Source organism: Pan troglodytes, chromosome 9 (assembly GCF_028858775.2).
Source record: "Pan troglodytes isolate AG18354 chromosome 9, NHGRI_mPanTro3-v2.0_pri, whole genome shotgun sequence".
In the NCBI taxonomy this organism is placed as follows: Eukaryota; Metazoa; Chordata; class Mammalia; order Primates; family Hominidae; genus Pan; species Pan troglodytes.
The window spans coordinates 69660728-69683979 of record NC_072407.2 but is presented as its reverse complement, the minus strand read 5'-3'; the positions used below and the strand labels follow the sequence as shown (position 1 = coordinate 69683979).

At 50.5% G+C, this 23252-nt stretch overlaps 1 protein-coding gene and 1 long non-coding RNA gene across 2 annotated transcripts in view; one reads left to right on the top strand and one right to left on the bottom strand.

Moving 5' to 3' along the window:
* The window catches only part of LOC134807355 (uncharacterized), a 74010-nt gene that overhangs the window by 28335 nt on the left and 22423 nt on the right, over positions 1-23252 (bottom strand). The window lies entirely within an intron of this gene.
* POLD4 (DNA polymerase delta 4, accessory subunit) lies at positions 9795-11850 on the top strand. The gene is made up of 4 exons (XM_001173013.7): positions 9795-10079; positions 10305-10394; positions 10580-10691; positions 11379-11850. The coding sequence occupies exons 1-4, from the start codon at positions 9983-9985 to the stop codon at positions 11401-11403; spliced, it is 324 nt and encodes a 107-aa protein (XP_001173013.1). The 5' UTR covers positions 9795-9982; the 3' UTR covers positions 11404-11850.

Sequence of the window (23252 nt, the reverse complement as noted above, 5' to 3'; positions counted from 1 at the left end):
CAGGCTGGTCTCAAACCCCTGACCTCAGGTGATCCACCTACCTCAGCCTCCCAAAGTGCTGGGATTACAGGCGTGAGCCACCTCGCCTGGCCAGCCTCACCTTCCTGGATTGCATTAATGGTCTCACAGGTCTGTCTTCCCACCTTGAATTTCTATTTCTGCCCTCTGGCCCAGCCTCCCTATGATGAGCAAAGCTATTCATCTGTGCTTCTGGTGCTCTACCCTGAGCAGTCAGCCCCTGGGCTTCACTCCCCAGCTTCCCCAGGACTCCTGCCTGTCTCTGTCCACTGGGGCTTCAGGAGCAGTGACCCTCACTTCAACACCCTTCCTTTCTTCAGGAGGGAAACAGACTGTGACCAAGTCACAATCCTCAGCTGTAAATGCTACTCCTCTCTCTCCAATGTAAGATAGCATATTCAGGAAAAGAGAAAAATTCAAATCGTGAGAGAATGGGATAGATGCTATTCAAGGGATGCCCTAAGCTCAAATCTCAGACTCACAAATTTTGAGTGACCAGTTTCCCCATCAGTAAAGTGGGGATAATTAAATACCCTTCTAAGACTGCTGGAAAGGATAACAGGAACAACAAAGGGCAGATGCTTGGCTGTAGCAGCAGCAGCTGTAGTCATTACAGATTACTTAGGCTCTAGCAGCATGTCATGACACTTTAGTTAGGAACCACTGGGTAAGTCAATGAATGAATAGCTCCCAGGTAATACATGGATATTTTATGGACCTTGAGAGCTTGTTTGGAAGTTCTAGCATGGGAGCGAGGCTACTTGTATACCCTTGACGGAAGACTGATCCTCCTCTATCAGGGATGGTCGTCCTCAACAGAGCACACAGCTTCGGGAGGGATGCACGAGGAGCTGTGAGGGAGGACGAAGACACCCGCCTAGACAGCCAGATCAGCCGAATCAACCCTGGTGATCAATGGGGTGACAGATGTCACAGCCAGATCATCCTCACATCCTACATGGATATTTTATAAGGGCCTCCTGGAGATAATGCCTTAAGCGAAGAAAGTAAGAAATGATGGCAATGTCAATCAGTTGACAAATATTTTCAAGATCTAATTACCTGCCTGTGGTGTAGAAAAGCCAAAAGAAGCCTAAAACCTAATTTGGCTCCTGCCCTTATGGAGCTTCTAATCTACTTGGGAAGAAAAGACCAATGTACCTGAAATAATAAGGGCCACAGGCATAACTGTGCGATGCAGACACAGAACTGCCAGCAAGTGCAAGAATCACTAGAAAAAGGAGAGGTCAGAGTGTAGGTGCAGGAGCTACTAACTTGCCTGTGGGTGAGGCAAGCCAGCTCTGCTGAATGGCCCTGAGTCATCTGGCCCAAGTTAGAGGGCACATGCCCCACCCTGAGGGGTCCGGGCTCCTCAGGTTGAGACATCTGCCTAGGCATGGCCAAGGGCACCTGCAGACCCTGCCCCCTGCATAACAAGATAGAAAGGAGAGGGTATCAGGGCTGTCTCCACACATAGTCAAAATAAGCTGTGGCCTGTGATATGCAAAGCATTAAGTAGGGGCTATAAGGAATACAGAGGTAAAGGAGGAGGTCTTATCATCAGAGAGCTTACACAGTACTATCCTGTTGAGTTTCTTGGGGACAGCTTTTGAGTCTTCTTCTACTCACTATACCAGCACCCAGCTTAGACTCCATCCAAAAGAAGGTGCTCAATGAGTGTGTTGGACAAAACAATCTAGAAAAGGGAATAGAAACCCTTCCCTGAATGGTAGAATACAAGGCAGAACTCGATTAAATGCAGAAAGATCCAGGCAAAATACTACAGAAGACTAGGAAAGAGAGACTGCATCTAGTTAGGTGAAGGCCCTCTAGGCTGTGAGCCCTATTAGGGGAGAAAACAGCATCTGAAGTTATTGCTGACTTCCATAGCTGTATTTCCAGTGCAGAGCACACAGCAAGTGCTCAATAGTTACCTTTTCCATAAATGCATGTGGTGGGATTTGACACCATTCTTGGAGGATGGGCAGAATTCAGACAGATGGAGATGGGGCAGAATAAGAGTTAGTTAAGTGTGGCCGGGCACGGTGGCTCACGCCTGTAATCCCAGCACTTTGGGAGGCTGAGGTGGGCGGATCACCTGAGGTCGGGAGTTCGAGACCAGCCTGATCAACATGGAGAAACTCATCTCTACTAAAAATACAAAATTAGCCGGGCGTGGTGGCACATGCTTATAATCCCAGCTACTAGGGAGGCTGAGACAGGAGAATCGCTTGAACCTGGGAGGCGGAGGTTGCGGTGAGCCGAGATCATGCCATTGCACTCCAGCCTGGGCGACAGAGTGAAACTCCAACTCAAAAAAAGAGTTAAGTGTATTTGTCTTTCTCTTTTTCTTTTTATTTATTTATTTATTTTTTTTTGAGATGGAGTCTTGCTCTGTCACCCAGGCTGGAGTGCAGTGGCGTGATCTCGGCTCACTGCAAGCTCCGCCTCCCGGGTTCACGCCATTCTCCTGCCTCAGCCTCCCGAGTAGCCAGGACTACAGGTGCCCACCACTGCGCCCGGCTAATTTTTTATATTTTTAGAAGAGATGGGGTTTCATCGTGTTAGCCAGGATGGTCTCGATCTCCTGACCTCTTGATCCACCCGCCTCGGCCTCCCAAAGTGCTGGGATTACAGGCGTGAGCCACCGCACCCGGCGTATTTGTCTTTTTCAAGCAAATAACATCTTGAGGGCAAGGCCCACGATTTATTCATCTTTGCATCCCTACAGCATTTTAGTGTTTTGTTGTTTTTTTCTTTTGAGATGGAGTCTCGTTCTGTCACCCAGGCTGGAGTGCAGTGGCACGATCTCAGCTTACTGCAACCTCCGCCTCCCAAGTTCAAGAAACTCTTCTAGCTCAGCCAACCAAGTAGCTGGGATTACAGGCGTCCACCACCATGCCTGGCTAATTTTTGTATTTTTAGTAGAGACAGGGTTTCACCACATTGGCCATGCTGGTCTTAAACTCCTGACCTCAAGTGATCTGCCCACCGTGGGCTCCCAAAGTGCTTGGATTACAGGCATGAGCCACTGTGCCCAGCCCTACAGCATTTTAGTGTAATGCCTGGCACAGTAAAACTTTGATAATTTTTTTTTCTTTTTTTTGAGCCAGAGTCCCGGTCTGTCCCCAGGCTGGAGTGCAATGGCACGATCTTGGCTCACTACAACCTCCACCTCCCAGTTCCAGCAATTCTCCCACCTCAGCCTCCTGTGTAGCTGGAATTACAGGCGTATGCCACCACATCGACTATTTTTTTTTTTTTTGTATTTTTTTAGTAGAGATGGGGTTTCACCATGTTGTCCAGGCTGGTCTTGAACTCCTGATCTCAAGTGATCCCCCTGCCTCGGCCTCCCAAAGTGCTGGGATTATAGGCGTGAGCCACTGTACCCAGCCAAACCTTGACAATTTGACTTAAACTGATTTAAAGAGTGTCAAGACATCAGTTAATAGGGTTGCTATATTAGAGAAAAATTTAAAAAGTGTGTGTCAAGACGATAGTGTTTTGGAAATTGACAGAAAAGGCCAGGCACAGTGGCGCACACCTACAATCCCAGCACTTTGGGAAGCTGAGGCAGGAGGCCCACTTGAGCCCAGGAGTTCAAGACCAGCCTGGTCAAAATGGCAAAACCCTGTATCTACAAAAAACACAAAAATTGGCCAGGCGCGGTGGCTCACGCCTGTAATCCCAGCACTTTGGGAGGCTGAGGCGGGCGGATCATGAGGTCAGGAGATCGAGACCATCCTGGCCAACATGGTGAAACCCTGTCTCTACTAAAACTACAAAAATCAGTTGTACGTGGTAGCGCACGCCTGTAGTCCCAGCTACTCTGGAGGTGAGGCAAGAGAATCGCTTGAACCCAGGAGGCGGAGATTGCAGTGAGCCGAGATGGCACCACTGCACTCCAGCCTGGTGACAGAGCGAGACTCCATCTCAAAAAAACCCAAACAAACAAAAAACAAAACAAAACAAAATTAGCCAGGTGCGGTGGCGCACCTGTAGTCCCAGCTACAAGGGAGGCTGAGGCAGGAGGATCGCTTGAGCCTGGGAGGTCGAGGCTGCAGTAAACTGTGATCACACCACTGCACTCCAGCCTAGGTGAAGGAAGGAGCTGATCAACAGTCTCAGATGCCCCAGAGGAGCTCAAGAAGAATGCTGAGCAAAATCCACTGGCTTTGGCAATCAGGAAGTCTCAGGCAACCTTTGTGAAACAGCAGGTGAGAGGCAGCCACCGAGTTGTGAGATTAATGAAGGCCATGGTGGGCAGAAGTAGAAGGGGTAAATCAAGTCCCTCAGAGTTTGCTGGTTAAGAGACCAGGCGCAGCAGCTTGCACCTGTAATCCCAGCACTTTGGGAGGCCAAGGAGGGCGGATCACATAAGGTCAGGAGTTTGAGACCAGCCTGGCCAACATGGCCATCTCTACTAAAACTATAAAAATTAGCCAGGCCTGGTGGTGCATGCCTGTAATCCCAGCTACTCAGGAGGCTAAGGCAGGAGAATCGCTTGAACCTGGGAGGTGAAGGCTGCAGTGAGCCAAGATCCCACCACTGCACTCCAGCCTGGGCGACAAGAGTGAGACTGTCTCAAAAAACAAACAAACAAAAAAACACCATCTAGAAAGGTTAGCAAGATCACAGAAGGCTTTTGTTTGTTTTGTTGTTGTTGTTGTTAAATAGAAGTGATCTAAACATGTTATTGCTGAGTGAGTAGGGGGCGGGTGGAGAAAAATGGGGAGGTTTAGAGAATGGAATAAGGAGACAACCAGAGGAGAGCCAAAGGGTGTCTGGGCAGCCAAATAGAACCCAGTGATATCAGCAGGCACCTTTGCCGTGGACCTGTCACCATGGGCAGTGACATTCCTTAGCATTTCAGAGGGAGGGACAGACTGGAGAAGAGGGCATTTTCCAAGGCTGAGGATTGGCAAGGCAGGAATGGCAGAGAATCAAGGGGGATTCTAGGCTGCTGGAAACTACTGGAATTGGCTGGGAGCCAGAGCCAGGCAGTAAGGGAAAAGTGGTCAGTGGAGGGAAACAGAGGAGGGGAATAGGCTGGGAGAAGAATCCTGAATGGGGAGCGCTGGGGTTCCTGCATGCTGAGGACGCAGAACGCTCCCACGGTGGCGGTGGCGTGGTGGAGGGAGAGGGGGATGAGAGCACCATCAGAGAGGGCACTTCAGAGTGTGAGTTCTTGAACTCTCTCAAATAGCCCCTAATGATGGTGACAGGGGATGTGAGCTGCTCCTTCGTGTTTTGGCACTGCGTCCCACAGGCATCTTGTGAAAATGCCAGCACCACAGCACAGGGAGCACCTGGTAGATCACAGGGCACTGGCGTTTTCTGTGAGTGAGTCATTGGTTTTCCATCCAGAGCTGCTTCAGGAGATCCAATGAGTTTTGTTGGTTATCGAGGTTTTACCTCACAAGAATGGCCTTAGAGTCAGAGGCCCAGAGGCTAACATGAGACTCTAAGGCATTGCAATGTCAAAGGGTGGAGGGTGTGTTATCTCTAGTATTCCTCATGTCCCCACAAGGATCGGGAGAGTGGGCAAGAGAAGACCCTCCTCTCCATCATCTCCAGATAGAATGTAAGGATTAGAAATCTTGTCATCATCTTGGGTGCTTAGAAACACACCTATGTTTGAAAGAATGAGCATAAAATGGAGAACTATCACTTGAGGCAGGGGCAACCTCTGGGGGAAGTGGGGCTAGAGGAGGGTCTGATGGGAGATGGCACAATACTCAGATCTTGCCAGTTTTCCACTTTTGCAAAGACTGACCTACCGTCCAAGACTTACAGGCCGCCTCATGATATGAGAGGCTCATTCAAGCACTGAGTTTACACACACATGCACACACACACTCTCACTTGCCACAGCCACCCTAAATGGGGAAGGGCAAAGGGAGGCCCTCTGTTCCCCTTAACCTAGAGGGCAAGGGCTAGTGACTCAGTCCTGGCTGGGCACTCCGATGGGCAGCTCCCTCTCAGCTTCCCCTTCTGCTGTGGAGCTACAACTGTCCCTGCCTTTGTTCCTTCAATTCTCAAGCTCCCTGACTCAGCCTCGTTCCTGAACTTCCCAGCAGGGGACAAAGCCCTTGTCAGTGGGGTGGTGTGGGGGCAGTGGCAGTGAGGGGATTCTGGGGGAAAGCTGTAGAGTCAGAGTTCCAGTCCTTTTCCCAGTCTCAACCTTCAGGGTCCCTCAGCCTTGCCAGTTCAGTGGTCACCTCTAGGCTCCTCCCCAACTTGCCCAGATCTCTCTCTGAGGCCAGACTGATGGGGTGGAAATGGTTAACTAGAACCTTCCTCCCACCCAGCTGGGCAAAGTCTGACACCTGGTGGCCAAGGTGAGTAATGGCCAGAAGGCCCCTTTTCAAGTCTTCCCGGAACTGCTCCAGAGCCTGGATGGCCAAGGTGAAAGAGGAGGTGACTAGAGAAGGTGTGGAGGGTGGTAGGAGCAGGACAGAAGAAGCAGTGGTAGAAAAACCCAGAGACCCCATCCTTTCCCCTCAAGCTGCTGCGATGGAAGCACATTAGGCCAGAGAACCTGGACCAGGGGAAGAGGGAGTGTCTGGGAAGGCAGTGAGGGACTAGGAAGGACTGCCTGAAAGAATTCTGGCCCACAGGGTGAGGAATGGGGCCCACGGTGTGTGAGTATGTTGGGGGCCGGGGCCAGGGGTATTCTGGCTGCCCAGAATCTCCTGAGTGGGACTGACTTTCAGCTCAGGGTGGGTGGCAGGGCCCAAGGGCCTGAGGAAGGGGGGTACTGGCGAGAGGGAAGAAGAGCTGGATCCACCCCACAGCCCACTGGGTCCCAGGCAGCTGCTCCCCTCTCTCCACCTGCCTCCACCTTCCCAGCTCTACCTGGCTCTCCCCACAAACCTCATGGTGAGGTGGGGGAAGGGAATGCAGGTGCAGTGCTGAGGCCCCCATTCTACCACATTGTCTGAGCTAAGCCAGACCTAATCCTTCCCTTGAGTGCAGTCAGCGGTGGGCCTCAGCCCCTGGGAAGGTGCCGGGTTCCTGTTTCAGTTCTTTTCTCTCCTGGACCCCCAGGACTCTGGGCTTGGCCCTGAAGCAAGGGTCTTGGGTATTATTACCAGGCTGAGGTGCAAAGGTCACTCCTACTAGTCTCATCACCAGCCTCTGGGTGTCGGGGCTGACACAAGGGTCTCAGGACATTCCCCCAGGGAGAGAGAACTCAGCACCCAACCCAGACCTCTGGCCTGGCCATCCAGCCTGAAGCCTGAACAGGCTCCAAGACAGCAGTTTAGGGAATGAGGCCAGGATGCTGCCTGAGTAGGTGAAGGGGTTCTAGGCAAGAAGGTACAGAAGGTGGATGGGGTTGGACAGCAAAGAAGGAAAAGACCTGAGGACAGGAAGGTCAAGGTCCAGCCTAGTCCTCAGCGCACCTTAGGGATCCAGGTGCTGAGTCAGGGCATGCCAGTTGGACAGGGATGGTTCCAAAATCCCTGGGTGCCAACTCTTTCCTAGGGGCTCCACCCTACCACCATCTAAGAGAGAACAGCAATGCTGCCTGCAGAGAGTTCCCTCAACTCCAAGGCAGAAAGCCAGGCCTAGGGTGCCTGCACTTGAGCTGACCACTCTGAATCTTTTTCTTGGGTGTGGGGGTAGCTGAAGCCTGAGGGAGACATCTTCCAGCCTGGGTTGGGGCCTGTGCCAGGCAAAGCTGGGGAAGCTGGCAGGGACAGCCCAGCCAACATCTACAGAGCAGCTCAGGATGCCAGAGGCTTCCCAAGGAGAAAAGGCAATAGGCCCAGGCGGTGGTAGGAGCTACTGTGGCTGCCCAGCGGCACACCCCATTTCACGCTCCCTGGGCGGTGGCAGGGCCCCACGGCTATCAGCTTTCAGGGGTGGGAGGGACTGGGATTGAGGAGGGGTCTGCCCCACCCATGGCTCCCTACTCCCTCAGGGCTTGGTGGACTCAGGAGGTGGGTGCCACACACCTCTGGAAACAGCCCAGGAACCCTTGCCAAGACCCTCTGGGGAGGGGTAGTCAATCCCCCAGAGCCTAGACGCCATCCCTACCTAGCATGCTCAGCACCTGACTGGACTCAGCACCTAGGCCCTTCCCAGCCCTGGTAGACAGGGCCTCCCTGCTTCCATCACTAACTCCGCAGGGACACTGTCTCCCTGAATGTGGGCCCCACTTAGTCCGCAAGGCAGATGGGGGGATTAGACTAGGCCCAGCCCAAACAATACAGCAGAAAGGGCCCTCCAGCTCCATGCAGTGCCCCCACAAGCTCCCTCCTCTAGGACGCCGATGGGGAGAGCCAGGCAGGACGTGGACCCTGAAGACATGGCCTGCTCCTCTGCCTCCCCTCTGGTGGTCTCCTCTCCAGAGCAGCTTCCTCCCTTGTGCCCACGTGTACCAGTGGCTTAGCCCTCTTCCAGTGCAGAACACCCAGACCCCAGAGCAGGGAAAGGAGGAGGCAGAGGCCTCTGAGCAGGCAGCAGCCCAGGAGTCTGTGCCCCACCCTCCCAGTATCCCTGGAAGGAAGAACCGGATGGGATCTTTGGAGGGTGATTAGAGCTGGGCTGGTCCCTGTGCTGGTTCCCAGACTCCCACTGGCCAGTACTTTTGCCTCCTGCCAGGAAGTTGGTGAGGGGGAGGCAGCAGTATGGGTGAGTCAGTGATGACAGGAGCCCAAGGGACAAAGGTCATGGGTGGAGAATTGAGAGACATTGTTTACAGCAGTCCACCTCCTCCAGGAGGCCTTCCAATGGTAATCATCCCTGTGGTCCTAACCAATCTCTGACCCACCCTTTCCCTCTTCTGGTAGGAATTATAGCCTCTCATTGACAACTGTGCATCTGTCTGCCTTGTGACAGTGAGCTCCTGGGGTGCAAGAGAGACTGTGGTTTGATTGGGGCCCTACAATGCCTGTGACTATCAGCAGTGATAATCATTTAGCTATGCTTCCTACTTTCAAAAACTTTTTGACATCTATTTTAATGAACATGTGGGAAAGTGCTTAGAACAGTACTTGGCACATGGCACGTGCAATGAGTGCTAGGTTTATTATTAATATTTTCTGCTCAGACTCACATTATTGTGAGAGACAGGGCAGATTTTGCCAATGAAGAACTAGGGATCCAAACACATTGTGGTGGGGGGACCAGACCCTTGCTCTGCCTTCCTACTCAGTATGGAATCTTCCTGACTGGTGGGGCGGGCCGGACACGACTTGGGACCCCAGGAGAGTCAAAACGGCAAACACTTACTCGGACTAAGAGTGGGCAGCATCTTTGGGCACAGACTGTGAGAAAGGAGGTTTCAGAACCCATGGGCTTCTCCAGCCAGGTCTCCTGGGGCCAGTGGGGGTTGGGTGGGAGCCGGGAAGGGGCCTGGATTAGCCCAAACTCTCTTCAGACCTCCAGACCTGCCCCCACAAGGCGGGGCGGGCCAAAGGACCGAGTGAAGGCTCCAGCTGGACTCTAGGGAGTTACAAACTGGCCACGGGGATTAGCGAAGCTGAAAAGAACATTTGCCTAGGAAGGGAAAACGGGAAGTGAGAGGCTGAAGATAACTCTCCTGAAGTCTCTCGGGACCCACAGCAGACCAATGGGGGCCGGGGGAGGTGGTGAAGTCGGGGCATCCCGACTGGTCCCCCGCCCCAGCCTGCCCCTCCTCCCGCGGCCCACAGCTGAGGCACCGCCCCGCCCCTCACCCTACACTGCCTACCATTGGCTAGCGCCAGGGCCCCGCCCCGCATAGGCGGCCTGCCATTGGCTGAGGTCTTTCCTGTTTGCGTGCTTTTGGGGGTGGGGGAGGCGTCCCTCCCTGGACCCCGGCGACTTCCTCTCTCGGTTTGTCTGGGTCATCTTGTCTGCCCGCCACTGGCCTGGCCCCGTCAGTCTCTCTCAGCAGCTGTCTTTCTCGCGCCCACTGGCCGGTCTCTCCTCTTCCCCGCAGTTGCCTCCTTCTCTGCCTGCCTGGGTGGCCGCCATGGGCCGGAAGCGGCTCATCACTGATTCCTACCCGGTTGTGAAGAGGAGGGAGGGGCCCGCTGGGCACAGCAAGGGGGAGCTGGCACCCGAGCTAGGTCTCTGAGGTGTGAGGGAGGCAGGAGGAGTGGACACGGAGGGGCCTAGAGGAGGCCCCTAGAGGGGCGGAGGGGCCGATGGAAAGGGAAAGGTGGCCTGTCCTCCCCTCCCGACACCAGGTCTAGCTGCGGGGTGGCAGAGGCAAAGGGGTGGTGAGGAAGGCTGGGAGGTGAGGGGCAGGAGACTGAAGCCAGCCTCGTACTGAAGAGCAGCTGTCATTGCAGGGGAGGAGCCCCAGCCCCGCGACGAGGAGGAAGCGGAGCTGGAACTGCTGAGGCAGTTTGACCTGGCCTGGCAGTACGGGCCCTGCACCGGTGAGAACCCACCCAGCCCCACGGAGGCGCCTCTCCCAGCCAGTCACCCACACGTCTCTGAAGTCACCCAAGCGCTTGCGTGACTCTGACCCTCAGGAACTGTCTCCCCCCAACACACACATTCTCCAGCTCAGACTCTACCCCACCCCCCACAAGTCTCCAGAGTCTTCTTCCCACCCTGGCAGGGATCACACGGCTGCAGCGCTGGTGTCGGGCCAAGCAGATGGGCTTGGAGCCTCCCCCAGAGGTGTGGCAGGTGCTGAAGACCCACCCCGGAGACCCCCGCTTCCAGTGCAGGTCAGAGACAGGCCGGGAGGGCTTTCAGGGGAGCCAGGGCCTTCTCCAGGCACCGTCACCCTGCTGTCCTGACCTGAGGGAGAAATGGATGGAGGGTTGGAAGGCCTTGCTGAACAGGCAAGAAGATTCTATGAGGTGCCTGGCTCAGGAGGACACGCCACTATAATAATTCTTTTTTTTTTTTTTTTTTTTTTTTTGAGACAGAGTCTTGCTCTGTTGCCCAGGCTGGAGTGCAGTGGTGCGATCTCGGCTCACTGCAAACTCCGCCTCCCGGGTTCACGCCATTCTCCTGTCTCAGCCTCCCAAGTAGCTGGGACTACAGGCGCCCGCCAACACGCCCGGCTAATTTTTTCTATTTTTAGTAGAGACGGGGTTTCACCGTGTTAGCCAGGATGGTCTTGATCTCCTGACCTCGTGATCCCACCCGCCTCAGCCTCCCAAAGTGCTGGGATTACAGGCGTGAGCCACCACACCCGGCCAATAATTCTTACCTCTACAAGCTAGTGGGGGGCAAAGGTACACCCAGGACCCAAGGAACTATCTATTTAGAACTGAGGGGTTTCCCAAGGACTATGGGCATGGCCAAGAATAAGCTGGTGAAATCAGATCCAGGGACTCAACAACTGATTCTCTCTTTCTCTCTCTCTCTCTCTGGGGTATCCCTCCCTCCCACCCCATCTTCCACAGTCTCTGGCATCTCTATCCCCTATGAGGCACCACGTAAGACCTCCTGCCCTTAGCTCTCTTGCTCACCACCCAAGAACCTCAGGACAGAAGCGAGAGCCCATTGCTCCTGCTCAGCTCAGCCCGGCTGCGGAGGAACCCTTGGCAGGCAGAACCTGGAGGTGTCAGAGGCTCAACTCCTCCATCTAACCAGCAGGCTCCCAGAGTCCCCGGAAGAGCCTGCGCAGCTGAAGCAGAGTGCTTCTAGATGGAGAGTGGTCACTGGGGAAAAGGACCTGGCCATCACCTTCCAATACCTGCTGCCTGTCTCCCTGACCCATGATCTGGCAAGTTAGGCACAGTCAGACATGGACAGTTGATCCATGAGGAAAAGATGCTCTCCCACCTAAGGCCAGGAATCTGAGAGCAGGACTGGCTGAGCTCCCAGGGCAAGGGGTTCACTAATGCTTATCAATAAAGAATATTGAGCCTGGAATCCTGACCTTCAGTCCTTTACTGTGGCCCTGCTTTGACTGGCAGTCCCTAGCAAGTTAGGAGATGAGAGAGGCACCACCACAGCTCTTTTCCTTCAAGAAAGTCCTAGGCCTAAGAGGGAGGAGACAGTCATCTTGAGACCGATCAAGTCCTCGGAAGAGCTGAGCGACCTCTGGTGCCCCCTGGTGGCCCACAGGGAAACTACTCATGACTCACCTTCTGGAGCAGCCAGGGAAAACCTACCTGACTAGCCAGCCACCTGCCTTGCTAAGCGGTGCCCACCTCACAAACATGGGTGCTTTGCCAGAGAAGGACCCCTGGGGTCCATAGCTCATGAAATCCAAACATATCTATACATTCCCAGCAAGCACCTCTGGCTTCCCACATCGGGGGCCACCTTGATCCAAAGCAGGGCTGGCGAGGGTCTCAACTTGCAGGACCTGCTCAGACATGACCATCATCTGAGGGGCTTTGGTAAGAAACTGATGGCCAGGCGCGGTGGCTCACGCCTGTAATCCCAGCACTTTGGGAGGCCGAGGAGGGCGGATCACGAGGTCAAGAGATCGAGACCATCCTGGCTAACATGGTGAAACCCCGTCTCTACTAAAAATACAAAAAATTAGCCAGGTGTAGTCCCAGCTACTCAGGAGGCTGAGGCAGGAGAATGGCGTGAACCCGGGAGGCAGAGCTGGCAGTGAGCTGAGACCGCATCACTGCACTCCAGCCTGGGTGACAGAGAGAGACCCCGTCTCAAAAAATAAAAAAATACAAAATAAAGGCTGGGCGCAGTGGCTCACGCCCGTAATCCCAGCACTTTGGGAGGCCGAGGCAGGTGGATCAGGAGGTCAGGAGATCGAGACCATCCTGGCTAACATAGAGAAACCCCGTCTCTACTAAAAATACAAAAAAACTTAGCCAGGCCTGGTGGCGGGCACCTGTAGTCGCAGCTACTTGGGAGGCTGAGGCAGGAGAATGGCGTGAACCCGGGAGGCGGAGCTTGCAGTGAGCCGAGATCGCGCCACTGCACTCCAGCCTGGGTGACTGAGCAAGACTCCATCTCAAAAAAAAAGAAAGAAAGAAAAAAGAAACTGATGGTGCTGGGGGATGGAGGAGAACTGGCTGGAGCCAGAAACAATGCCCAGGGGACCCAGGGTCAGGGTATGACATGGAGAATAGAGTCAGTAACCGCTTCTATAGCGTTACCTTCATCTACTGTAGCAGCCCTCTATCCTGGGGGTAGATGGAGGCAGCACTAGTAAGTTCTTGGAAACAGGCCTAGAGGGCAGCTAAGTGGCCTGTGTAGCCCCCGTCTGAGCACTGATCATGTCTCAGGTACTTTAAATGTATTACCTCGAATCCTCCTAAAAAACCTTCCAGGTAGGTTTTACTGAGAGGGGAACTGAAACTAAGAAAGGTTAAGTAAAGTTGCCCAAAAGCACACAGCAGGCAAGAGGCAGTGCAGTGACCAGGGGCCACTTGCATTAACCTCTTCCAGACTATGCCATACCTCCTGCCCAGCTGCTAAGCACTCACTATGTGCCAGGCACCAAAGGTCCCCTTGGGGTATTACTAATGGTCAGGAGATGGGCAAAAACAAACACGTAAGTTAATTATGACAGGTAGCAGTCAGTAGTAAGCAAAATCAGAGTTGGGATCAGAAAGGGTCCAAGGATGCCAGGGGCGCTATGTTAGAGAGACTGGTCAGGGAAGGCCCTCTGCTAAGGTGGCATTTGAGCAGAGACCTGAAGGAAGGAAGGGAGCAAGGTCTGCATCTGAGGGTTCCAGGCAGAAGGAGCAACAAGGAGAAGCTTCCTGAGGAAGGAGTGTTTCCAGCCTGCTCCAGGAAAGGCACTGAGGAGGCCAGTGAGGCTGGGGGCCAGGGAGTGAGGAAGGGTAGTGGGAATTGAGGGCAGACAGGCAGTGGGCTGGTCCCTAGGGCCATGATAAGAAACTGGATTTGATTCTGAGTGAGAGGGGAGGATACTGGAGGGCTTGAAGCCAATAAATGACAGAGTCAAGCTTATGTTTCGAAAACATTACTCTGTTGGTGGAAAACAAGATTGTGGAGCTGGGGAAAACAGAGGTAGCAAAACCACTCAGGAGGCTACTGAAGTTGGCCTCATGAGAGCTGAGGGTGATCTGGACCAGCGTGGGGAGGTGGACTGCTCAGAAGTGGCCAGGTACGCTCTGTATTTTGAAGGAAGAGCTGACTGGCAGGACTTGCCTATTGGTCGACTGTGGGATTTAAGAGGGAGGAGCCAAGGATAACTCCAAAGGTTTTGGTTTGGGCGACTGGAAGGACAGAGTTCTCATTACTAAGATGGGAAAACTTGTGGGAAGGGTGGGGCAGGAATCTGGAGCTCCATCTTAGACATGCTGAAGTATCTGTGCCACTTCCAAAGGGACATGGGGTATAGGCAGTGGATATGTAAGTCTCGGATTCTGAGGCATTCTAGGTTTAAAATATAAACTTGGGAATCTTTTAGATGGCCTTGAAAGCTCCAACAGTGGATGAGATCCCCAGAGTGAGTGTAGAGAGAGAAGTGATCTGAGAGATCCAGTAGCGAGGGAACCTGAGGTTACCGGAGATGAGGAGGCAGTTGTGTGAGTGAGATCTTTGTGAGGGTGAGGAGGGCCAGGAACCAGGATACAGGAAGAGGGTGGCCTTCAGTAGACACATGCACTGTGACAGGAAGGGAGGCAGAGAATATGAGAGGAGCCTCAGGTAGGGGGATATATTTGGGGATGGGAATATTCAAGAATCAGATATTTACTAAGAGCCTGGCGCTGCTGGGAGGGCTCTGATGTTTACTAAGTGCCTATCCATGCCATCTGCTATGTGAAATGCTGCACACATGTTATCTAGTTGAATCCTGAGAACAATCTCATTAGGGAAGTACTATTCATGTTTTACAGATAAGGAAACCAAGGCTGAGAGGAAAAGTGCCTTGCTCAATCAGTAAACACCAGGGCCTGAATTCACCCCGCACCTGCACTCCAGATGTTGGAGGATAAGAATGTTGTTGAGGAGATAAGGACTACATATGTGGCAAGTTAGAAAACCATGTAATATGAGTGCTTTCCCGAGGCAACCTAGGAGTGGCACAGACACTGAATTGTCTGAGTTCTCAGAAAGGACAGAGCACCATGGGTGACAGGGACCCGCTGCAGGGGCCTCGAGCACAGGGACTGCCACCTTCCTCCCGCTGCATTGTATTCCCCCTGCTGCACCTCATCTGCACCTGGCCCCTTCTAATCAGGGGTCCCTGTTTCTCACCTTCCCACCTTCCACCGCAGGGCGAATGCAGACTCCCCACTGTAGGGGACAGCACCATGCGGAATGTTCTTAGTCATTTCCTTCATCAATTTTGATTCTACTCCATATGTCTGGAGTAGTTGTACTTCTTTTTTGACACAGAGTATCACTCTGTCACTCAGGCTGAAATGCAGTGGGATGATCTTGGCTCACTGCAACCTCTGCCTCCAGGGTTCAAGCAATTCTCGTGCCTCAGTCTCCCAAGTAGCTGGGATTAGAGGTACCCACCACCATTCCCGGCTAATTTTTGTATTTTTGGTAGAGATGGGGTTTTATCATGTTGGCCAGGCTGCTCTTGAACTCCTGACCTTAAGTGATTCACTCGCCTCAGACTCCCAAAATGCTGGGATTACAGGCATGAGACACTGTGCCCGGCCTGGAGTAGCTGTATTAACATAAAAGTAGGTGAAATTATTTATAATTAAATAAAATGAAGTCTCCAGGAAGATGTGCCACATGTGGCTTATGGCTGCTTTCAGTTACCCCTGATACATCTACTATACCACCTCACTCAGTTTGAACAGCACTTCAGAAATACTAAAAAGCATATATATATATATATATATATATATATATATATATATATATATATTTTTTTTTTTTTTTTTTGAGTAAGGGTCTTGCTCTGTTGCCCAAGCTGGAGCACAGTGGTGCAATCATGGCTCACTGCAGCCTCAAACTCCCAGGTTCAAGCCATCTTCCTGCCTTGGTCTCCCAAGTAACTGGGACTATAGGCACGTGTCATACACAGCTAATTAAAAAAAAAAAAATTTTTTTTTTTTTTAGAGAGATAGTACTGCTATGTTGCCCAGGCTGGTCTCAAACACCTGAGGCCAAATAATCCTCCTGCCTTGGCCTCCTAAAGTATTGGGATTACAGGAGTGAACTGCCACACCCAGCCAGAGAATAGTGTTCTAGACTAAGGGAATGAGCTGAACAAAGGCAAGCAGGAGGGAATTATGTGTGTGCCACAGGCTAGGTGCACAGAGCTGTGAAGTATATACCACAGAGGTTTCCACATAAAATCATAAAAAACTAGCATTTGGCTGGGAGCGGTGGCTCATGCCTGTAATCCCAGCACTTTGGGAGGCCGAGGCGGGTGGATCACCTGAGGTTGGGAGTTCGAGACCAGCCTGACAAACGTGGAGAAACCCTGTCTCTACTAAAAATACAAAATTAGCTGGGCGTGGTGGTGCATGCCTGTAATTCCAGCTACTCAGGAGGCTGAGGCAGGAGAATCACTTGAACCTGGGAGGCGGAGGTTGCAGTGATGCAGTAACCAAGATCGCGCCACTGCACTCCAGCCTGGGTAACAAGAGCAAAGCTCCATCTCAAAAAAAATAAAAATAAATAAAATAAAGGGACAAAGAACTATAAGAGATGTTGCAAAAGAAGTTGGCAAAACTTGCATTTGGTAAGGGAAGAATGGGGAGGAGGTGTCAAATATGACTCAGGTTTTGAGCTTGGGTGGGTGAGAGAATGCTGATGCCATGGGAAGAAAAATGGAAACTGGGAGGGGGAAGACAGGCTCAATTTTATACATGCTTGGTTTGAGATGACGACAGGACACCAAATGGAAACATCTGGTAGGAAATGGAAACAGAGCTCAAGTGTAGCAGAGAGGTCAGGGGAGGGGCGGTATCCAGGGGACAAGGAAATCACCTGCATAGAACTGACCTATGCGCACAGATGAAAGATTCAAGAGAGACAGTCAAAGAGAAGACCAAGCATGGCACCTGGGAAAATTCTCTCTAGAAAATGGTGGAAGAAGATCCAGCAAACCAGAGGGGAAGAGTGCTCAGAGTGGCAGGAGAACCAAGGCAGAGCAGTGTCCCAGAGGTCACCGGTGTGATGCTGCAGAGACATCAAGGAAGATACTGTCAGGAAGCATGGAGGGGACTTGCCCTCATTCCATTCCTCCATTTCCCACTTCCCCCTATCCTCGTTTTGTAGTTCTCTCGAGTGTCTTTGGCTGTCATGGTAACTACCAGTACCACACCCCTCTATGAAGGCCACACTGATTCATTCTTTATTGACTCAGGTGTGGCAACATTTATCCACCCTCAGACAAACTCACTAGTAGCTTGAAGGTTTAAGGAGCTAATTTACCAAGAAACTAAAGTCAACACAGGAAAGAAGCAAGTTTCTGAACTGGTCTAGAAACAGAAGAAAACTACAACAGTGCCAGCTTGAGGCCAATTTGGGTTACTGCCACCTCTGGGACTCAAGAGATTCTCAAAACGATTCCTGGTTTTCCACGCAGTTTATCCACCTGAGTCTATCCACCTGAGTCCTAAGCTAGAAAACCATAACTTTGTGCTAGTCATGGCAGATGCAAATGATTAGAACCCCAGGCCCTAAGCCCCAAGAGCTCACTGTAGTGGGGAGACAGAAAACAGACGCGCAAGTATACTTCAAACAATGCTGCAAGACAGGCATGGGCCTGGCCTATGACAACCTTCAGCTGAGTATGTAAGGACGAGTAGGGGTGCCCTCCAGGTGAACAAGTGATGGTAGACCATGTGTTGGCGTCTGAGTCCTTCTTAAGCCCAACTTTGGTCCTTTGTCTCTTGAAGGAAAAGGCATCTCCTAGGAGCTCCCTCTGGGATGTGAGCCTCCATCCTGACCTCGTGGATGCCCCTTCACCTCACCTAGAGGCGCCAATGGTTCCTATGCCTGCAGGCCCTGCCCTTGACTGCAGGATGTTTTTCACTCTGTGCAGCCTTCCCTGAAGAGAGTTAAGGATTTCCCCTCTGCTTCCCACGGTAACCTGTTTCTGTTTTATTACAGCATGTCACATTGCCACAACAATACGCTTCATTGTTTTCAGTGCTAGAGAATATTTTATCTCTGCTGGTGTATACCTAACACAAGGTTGGCTACATAGTAAGCGCTCAAAGCTGGCTGAGGTTGGTCATAGTGGCTTACCCCTGTAATCCTAGCACTTTGGGAGGCTGAGGAAAGAGGATCACTTGAGCCCAGGAGTTTGAGACCAGCCTGGGCAACAAAGGGGTATCCTGTCTCTACAAAAAACAAAAAAAAATTAAAAATTAGCTCGGTGTGGCACACGCCTGTGGCCCCAGATAGTGGGGCTGAGGCAGGAGGATCACTTGAGCCCATGAAGTTGAAATGCAGTGAGCCATATTCCCACCACAGCACTCCAGCCTGAGCAACACAGCAAGACCCTGTGTAAAAAAAAAAAAAAAAAAAAAAAAAAGCTGACCAAATCGTCCCACTTCACTCACACCTACTTTTTTTTTTGAAACAAACTCTTGCTCTATCCCCCAGGCTGGAGTGCAGTGGCATAATCTTGGCTCACAGCAACCTCTGCCTCCCGGGTTCAAGGGATTCTCTTGCCTCAGCCTCCCGAGTAGCTGGGATTACAGGCAGGCACCACCATGCCCAGCTAATTTTATATTTTTAGTAGAGACGGGGTATCACCATGTTGACCAGACTGGGCTCAAACTCCTGACCTCAGGTGATCTGCCCACCTCGGCCTCCCAAAGTGCTGGGATTACAGGTGTGAGCCACTGTGCCCGGCATACTCACACATACTTTTTGATCCTGTCTAGCCCGTGAGAATCATTTGTGTGAGAATTGTAAATGCAACTCTTTGGGCTCTAAGTCACTTCTCCATAGGAGTTGTGTGGCCTTGATGGCAGGAGCCATCTTTTCCTAAGGCCTTCTCAGTGAGGAAGGCATCAAAGCTGTCAACTGCAGAAGCAGGCCCTTTTCATTTCCTGTTTTGAAGCCTGTGCCTCCAGTGGGCTGGCCATGGAGTGCTTAGCTGAGGTCCTCTGAGGTGCAGAGTAGAGACGGTCATCATTGCAGTGAGCCATCCAGCCCACCTCTCCACATGCTCTCGGGAGAATGGCTGGCCAGGATCTGACTATTCCAGTCCTGCAATGCTGGAGTATACACTTGTACAACTCCAAGGACACTAATTTGGCATTATACATCAAAATTATAAATGCACCTATCCTTTTCAGTCTATATCTAGAAATTTATCCTACAGATACGTTGGTATATGTAAAATAACATATGTAAGGTTATTTATTATAAAACTCTTTGTAATAGCAAAGAACATAAATAGCCTAAAAGTCTGTCATCCATAAGAGACTGGGCCAGGTGCGGTGGTTCACACCTGTAATCCCAAATATTTGGGGGGCCAAGGTGGGAGGTTGCTTGAGGCCAAGGGTTCAAGTCCAGCCCAGGTAACATAGCGAAATCTTGTCTCTACAAAAACTGTTAAAAATTAGCCCACTGTGGCGGCTTGCACCTGTGGTTCCAGCTACTCGGGAGGCTGACGTTGGGGAGGACCCCTTGAGCCTGGTAGGTTGAGGCTGTAATGAGGTGTGACTGTACCACTGCACTCCAGCCTAGGTGACAGAGCAAGACTCTGTCTCCAAAAAAAAATAAGGGCCAAGTGCAGTGGCTCATGCCTATAATCCCAGCATGTTGGGAGGCCAAGGCAGGAGGATTGCTTAAGCTCAAGAGAATTTGAGACCAGTCTGGGGCAACAGAGTGAAACACCATCTGTATGTGGAAAAAAAAAAAAATTAATTAATTCTCGTTATGTTGCCCAGGATGGTCTTGAACTCCTGGACTCAAGCAATCTTCCTGCCTCAGCCTCCCAAAGTGCTGGGATTACTGGCATGAGCCACCATGCCTGGCCAAGTTCATTCACTTTTGTTGCTGAATAATATTCCATTGTGTATTGGCCGGGCACAGTGGCTCACACCTGTAATCCCAGCACTTTGGGAAGCCAAGGCGGGCAGATCATGAGGTCAGGAGTTCAAGACCAGCCTGACCACCATAGGGAAACCCCGTCTCTACTAAAAATACAAAAAAAAATTAACCAGGTGTGGTGACGCACGCTTGTAATTCCAGCTACTCAGGAGGCTGAGGCAGGAAAATTGCTTGAACCTGGGAGGCAGAGGTTGCAGTGAGCCGAGATCGTGCCACCACACTCTAGCCTGGATGACAGAGCGAGACTCCGTCTCAAAAAAAAAAAAAAAAAAAAAAAAAATCCATTGTGTGAATATACTAAAATGTATTTATCCCATTTATCAGCTGATGAACATTTGGGTTGTTTCCAGTTTTAGACTCTGATGGATGGAGCTGTTATAAACATTCATGTACAAGTCTTTGTGTGGGCAGGTTTTCATTTTTCTTGGCTATATGTCAAAGAATCATATTGCTACGTTATATATCATATATATATATTTGACTTTAGAGTAAACTGCCAGTCTGTTTTCCGAAGTGGTTCTACCATTTTATTTTTTTGAGATGGAGTATTGCTCTGTCACCCAGGCTGGAGTGCAATGGCACAATCAAAGTTTACTGCAGCCTCAAACTTTTGGGCTTAAGCAATCCTCCCACCTCAGCCTCCAGAGTAGCTGGTACTAGAGGTGTGAGCTGCTGTGTCTGGCCATGCTCTATTGTTTTCTTTGCCGTGCAGAAGCTTTTTGTTTGATGTAATCCCATTGGTCTACTTTTGCTTTGGTTGCCTGTGCTTTTGAGGTCCTATCTCAAAAATCCTTGCCTAGGTCAATGTCAGGAAGCATTTCTCCTGTGTTTTCTTCTAGTAGTTTTATAGTTTGAGGTCTTATATTTAAGTCTTTAATCCATTTTGAGTTAATTTTGTCATTCTTCTGAATGTGGATATCCAGTTTTCCCAGCACCATTTATTGAAGAGACCATCTTTTCCCCAATGTATATTCTTGGCACCTTTGCTGAAAATCAGTTGTGTGAATTTATTTCTGGGTTATCTATACTGTTCCACTGGTCTATGTGTATGTTTTTATGACTGTACCATGCTGTTTTGGTTACTATAGCTTTGTAGTATATTTTGAACTCAGGTAGTATGATGCCTCCAGCTTTGTTATTTTTGCTTAGGATTGCTTTGGCTATTTGGGGTCTTTAGTGGTTCCAGATAAAATTTTTGGATTTTTTTTTTTTTTGAGACAGAGTCTCGCTTTGTCACCCTAGCTGGAGTGCAGTGGGGCGATCTTGGATCACTGCAAACTCTGCCTCCCAGGTTCAAGGGATTCTCCTGCCTCAGCCTCCCGAGTAGCTGGGATTTCAGGCACGTGCCACCACACCTGGCTAACTTTTGTATTTTTAGTAGAGATGGGGCTTCACCACGTTGGCCAGGCTGGTCTCAAAATTCTTGACCTCAAGCAATCCACCTGCCTTCCTCGGCCTCCCAACGTGCTGGGATCATAGGCGTGAGCCACTGCACCCGGCCAGAATTTTTTTCATAATAGTATCTTTAGAAGAACGAAAGTTTTAAAATGTGTGTGTGTGTGCGTGTGTGTCTGTGTGTGTGATGGAGTTTTGCTCTTGTTGCCTAGGCTGGAGTGCAATGGCGTGATCTTGGCTCACTGGAACCTCCGCCTCCTGGGTTTAGGCGATTCTCCTACCTCAGCCTCCCACGTAGCTGGGATTACAGGCATGTGCCACCATGCCCAGCTAATTTTTGTATTTTTAGTAGAGACAGGATTTCACCATGTTGGCCAGGCTGGTCTCAAACTCCTGACCTCGCATAATCCACCTGTGTCGGCCCCCAAAGTGCTAGGATTACAGGCATCAGTCACCACACCCGGCCCAAAGTTTTAAATTTTGATGAAATCCAATTTATCATTTTTTTTTGTTACTGCTTTTTATGTCCTAAGAAATGTTTACCTACCCCAAAGTAACAAATATTTTCTATTTTTTTCTAGATATTTCATTGTTTTAGCTTTTACATTTAGGTTTAGGATCTATTTTTAATTTCACTGTTTCATTCCTGATAATTGGGGATTTATATTTTCTCTATTTTCTTAGTCTTACTAGGGACTTAACAATTTCATTTTATTTTATTTTATTTTTGGAGACAGAGTCTTGCTCTGTTGCCCAGGCTGGAGTGCAGTAGCGCAATCGTGGCTCACTGCAACCTCTGCCTCCTGGGTTCAAGCAATTCTCTGCCTCATCCTTCTGAGTAGCCAGGATTACAGGTGCCCGCCACCATGCCCAGCTAATTTTTGTATTTTTAGTAGAGACAGGGTTTCACCATGTTGGCCAGGCTGGTCTTGAAATCCTGACCTTGTGATCCACCATCCTCGGCCTCCCAAAGTGCTGGGATTACAAGTGTGAGCCACTGCACCCAGCCTCAATTTTATTAACTTATTTCAAGAAACCAACTTTTGGTGGATATACAGTTCCAGCCCCATTTGCTCAAAGACCTTTTACCCACTTAATTACGTTGGCACTGTCATCAAAAATAATTTGGCCATGGCCAGGTGCAGTGGCTCATGCCTGTAATCCCAGCACTTTGGGAGGCTGAGGAGGGTGGATCACGAGGTCAGGAGATTGAGACCATCCTGGCTAACACCGTGAAACCCTGTCTGTACTAAAAATACAAAAAAAATTAGCCGGACGTGGTGGCGGATGCCTGTAGTCCCAGCTGCTCGGGAGGCTGAGGCAGGAGAATGGCGTGAACCCAGGAGGCGGAGCTTGCAGTGAGCCGAGATTGTGCCACTGCACTCCAGCCTGGGCGACAGAGCAAGACTCCGTCTCAATTAAAAATAATAATAATAATAATTTGGCCATATAAGTGTGGGACTACTGCTAAACTCTCTATTCTTTCGCATTGATGTGTTTATCTCAACATCACACTGTCTTGATTTGTGTAGCTTCACAATAAAGCTTGAAATCATATAGAGTTAGTTAGTTTTTAAAAACTGGTGTTTTTTTGTTTCCTTTTGTTTGCAGAGACAGGGTCTCACTATGTCACCCAGGCTGGTCTGTGGTCTGGAACTCCTGGATTCAAGCGATCCTCCTGCCTCAGCCTCCCAAAGTGCTGGGACTATAGTCATATGCCATGGTACCCAGCCTAGTTTTAAGTGTAGAGATCTTGCTTATCTTTGGCTAAATTTATTCCTAACAAGTTTTTTATTCTATTAACAGTGGATTTTTAAAAAATTTTCATTTTCCCATTGTTTGTTGCTAGAACATAGAAATAGAAATGGTTTTTGTATATTCACTTTGTATCCTGTTACCTTGGTAAATCCACTTTATTCTAGTGGTTTTTAAAAGATTCTGGC